At 34.2% G+C, this 2,873-nt stretch overlaps 1 protein-coding gene and 1 non-coding gene across 2 annotated transcripts; one reads left to right on the top strand and one right to left on the bottom strand.

Moving 5' to 3' along the window:
* Positions 1–184: 184 nt before the first annotated feature.
* Positions 185–2,835, bottom strand: LOC113464545 (protein phosphatase PHLPP-like protein; the record flags this gene model as incomplete). Its single annotated transcript, XM_026814864.1, has 5 exons — positions 2,036–2,835; positions 909–1,034; positions 644–797; positions 511–571; positions 185–439 (listed from the first exon to the last, which is right to left on the bottom strand). Coding segments are annotated over exons 1-5 (617 nt in total), but the record flags the coding sequence as incomplete, so codon positions are not given.
* LOC113464546 (U5 spliceosomal RNA) lies at positions 1,354–1,474 on the top strand. The gene has a single exon (XR_003389393.1). It is a non-coding gene; the product is annotated as a U5 spliceosomal RNA (small nuclear RNA).
* Positions 2,836–2,873: the final 38 nt, after the last annotated feature.

Raw genomic sequence — 2,873 nt, 5'->3', positions numbered from 1 at the left:
TTTCGCCTGAATACATTAAATTAGTGTATAAGTTCAACCCTTTCCGATACAAATTATTATTAACGAATCAAAATATTCTTTATCTATGATTAATTTATTTTTTATAGAGATAAATTTTGTGATGAATGGATGGTCAGAAAGGGCTAATTAATAAAGTCTGTTCGAGAAATAAATGTTTGCATACTTTTCTGTATTGGTAAAGAAACTGGTGGGTAACGCCGTCAGTGCGTTGTCTTGTAACGTTAAGTGAACGATGTTTAGCGGTTTTCTGGGTGGTGGAAGGGCTTGCAATCTATTGTGGGGTAAGTGAAGAACTTCCAGTCTCGACGGCTGCGTTAGCAGTCTGTCTGGGAGGGCTGTTAAAGCGTTATGAGACGCGAAAAGTGCTCTTAACAAGGGCAGATCCGGCGTCCATTCTGGGAGCGCATCTAAATTATTACTGTGAAATAAATTTATAGAATAAATTTATATCTTCCTTATATTCTTTACACTTCTCATTGTTTTACTTACTAGGAAACGTCTAAGTGTTCGAGGTTCACGGGCACTGGTTCGATAGTTAATTTTTTCAATTCTGCAATAAACGATTCGTGTGAAACAAAGTATAGTTTAAATATTTAAATGATGAATTTGAAAATAGTCTCACTGTTGTTTCCTGCGATAAGAGAAACTAGATTCCTGCCGCAGACAGTCAATTCTGTTAAAATATTTCGTGCACAGCGAACGCTCCTTAATTCGTGAAGCGCACTGATGTCCAATTTCTCAATGCTATTTTCACTGACGTCTAGATGCGTTAAATTCTTGATTAAAGCAGAAATAGAAACGGTACGGATCAATATTCAATTATCTCAATACACCTGTGTACATTCTAATTTCTAATAATACTTTTATTTTTACGAAAGAACACTTACTCCGTAATTTCCAAGTATGATGTTCCCCTTTAATTGATTATTCCGTAAATTGACTTTGTATAAATTATTTTGATTATTTCTTTCATCTTTGCAATTTCTGCTATGCTCTGACCTCGATAATACATCCTAAAATATTGAAAATTTGTCTCTCGAAAAACGTAACATGATTGAATTATTTAAATAATTATTTAAATATCTTTAATAATTTTTTGTATAAGATTATATGCCTGTGCGTACATGTATGTATTTATATAATTATGTTTTGTGCATTATGCATGGATGTGTGTATACATACCATGAATAATACATACATGCACGCAAGTACATAGCTAGCGCGTGGTATAGTGTTTCATGCAGCCACTAGGTGGCTACCGCAAAATCGGAGTTGCTCGAAAGTGAGAACTGACTGAAGAGTGCATATAAGCGTGTTGAATACTATGTTTCGTTACTCTGGTTTCCCTTCAAATCACGCATAAATCTTTCGCCTTTTACTAAAGATTTCCGTGGAGGGGAACAATTGATGAGTCTATAGACCAATTTTTTGTGTGCCCGGCGCAAGCTGGGTCGTAATTACAATTAAAACAAAATTTCCAGAATGTTCATTATTTATAATGTAAGCAGGACAAAATTTGATGTAGGTTTACGCTATTTTAATAAAATAGCCTTTGAGAGAATTTGAGAGAACATGAATTATATTGATATTAATTATCAGAAGTGCATCGAATGCATTCGTTGTTATTTTTATTCGATAATTTATAAGCATCACGTTTCTCTCCTGTCGAATGCAGTATCTAATAATATTCAATAAATTTTCAATTTTTCATTCATGTTACAATTAAATAATTTTCGTTTGATTGAATAAAACATTTGCAGATAAGGAAGTTTCTAGGTATTGCGTGAAAAGAAATCAGATTTCTAGAGCGTGTTTTTTCGACCCTATATTTTTTCCTGGAATTAATTAATCGGAATAATTACCCGATTTGTAAGATAGTACGATTTTTTTATAACGCGGCACGGTTTGCCTTACATGTTGACTTACACCGTTCATCGTAACGGTACTTCCGCATGAATTTCGAATTACAAAACGCATTAATAATTTATTTCGCGAAATGCAATCTGGTACGTACCGTTAACGCGAGGGCTCGCATGTTGAACAGAGACGGCAGACTGGTCAGGCAATTTCCAGCCAACGAAATGTTTCGCAAGTTTTTCAACTCCGCGAGCTCAGGTGGCAACTCCCTGATTCCATTACGATCCAAAATCAGCTCTTGCAGGCTGTAAAACAATGTTCTGTATTTACTTTTGATTCTACTAGGGCCATAATACTTTGAATTAGAGTTATAAATTGATTTGTAAGGTCATAGTACTGATTATTTCTATCCGTGAAGCTACATGATCATTAATTGAATTTCGTCATACATAATAGTGATACACGTTTTAACGATAAACGCTTGCGAAGCATTAGAAACTACGTACTCGTTTTATCTCCAAATATATCTACGATTATTTAATCATGTTCCTTTACCAAAAAATTGTAAATTAACATTTATGTATAATCATGTACATGCAAACTGTATTTGCAAAAACATGTATATGAATATCACTAGATCTATTTATAAGTGTAATAGCCAATTCAACCAATTCCCATTATTTTCTCATTAGCAAGCAATGCATAATTTCCGGTTCCCAATTTGATCACAATAAATGCAGAATTAGCATGAACTGTTAAAACGATTCGATGTCAATGCACGTTGCACCCTCATTGCACGGACAAACGAATCGGTGAACCTAAACGAACGGACCGCCCACAGGATGTGCACTTGAGTAGAAAGTTTCAAATTATGGTGAAAACCTTCCTGGCAGTAAGCATCTGTGTCATGGGATAGACTTTCAGTTTTTAAAGTAAAATCGAAAACGTTAATGTTTTGACAATGCATTTGTATTTATAAAAATTCAACTACAATT

The sequence above is a fragment of the Ceratina calcarata genome, unplaced genomic scaffold, assembly GCF_001652005.2.
Source record: "Ceratina calcarata isolate Rehan_Ccalc_2016 unplaced genomic scaffold, ASM165200v1 scaffold4006, whole genome shotgun sequence".
NCBI lineage: Eukaryota > Metazoa > Arthropoda > Insecta > Hymenoptera > Apidae > Ceratina > Ceratina calcarata.
The sequence above is the reverse complement of the archived record's forward strand: the minus strand, read 5'-3'. Positions and strand labels throughout refer to the sequence as shown.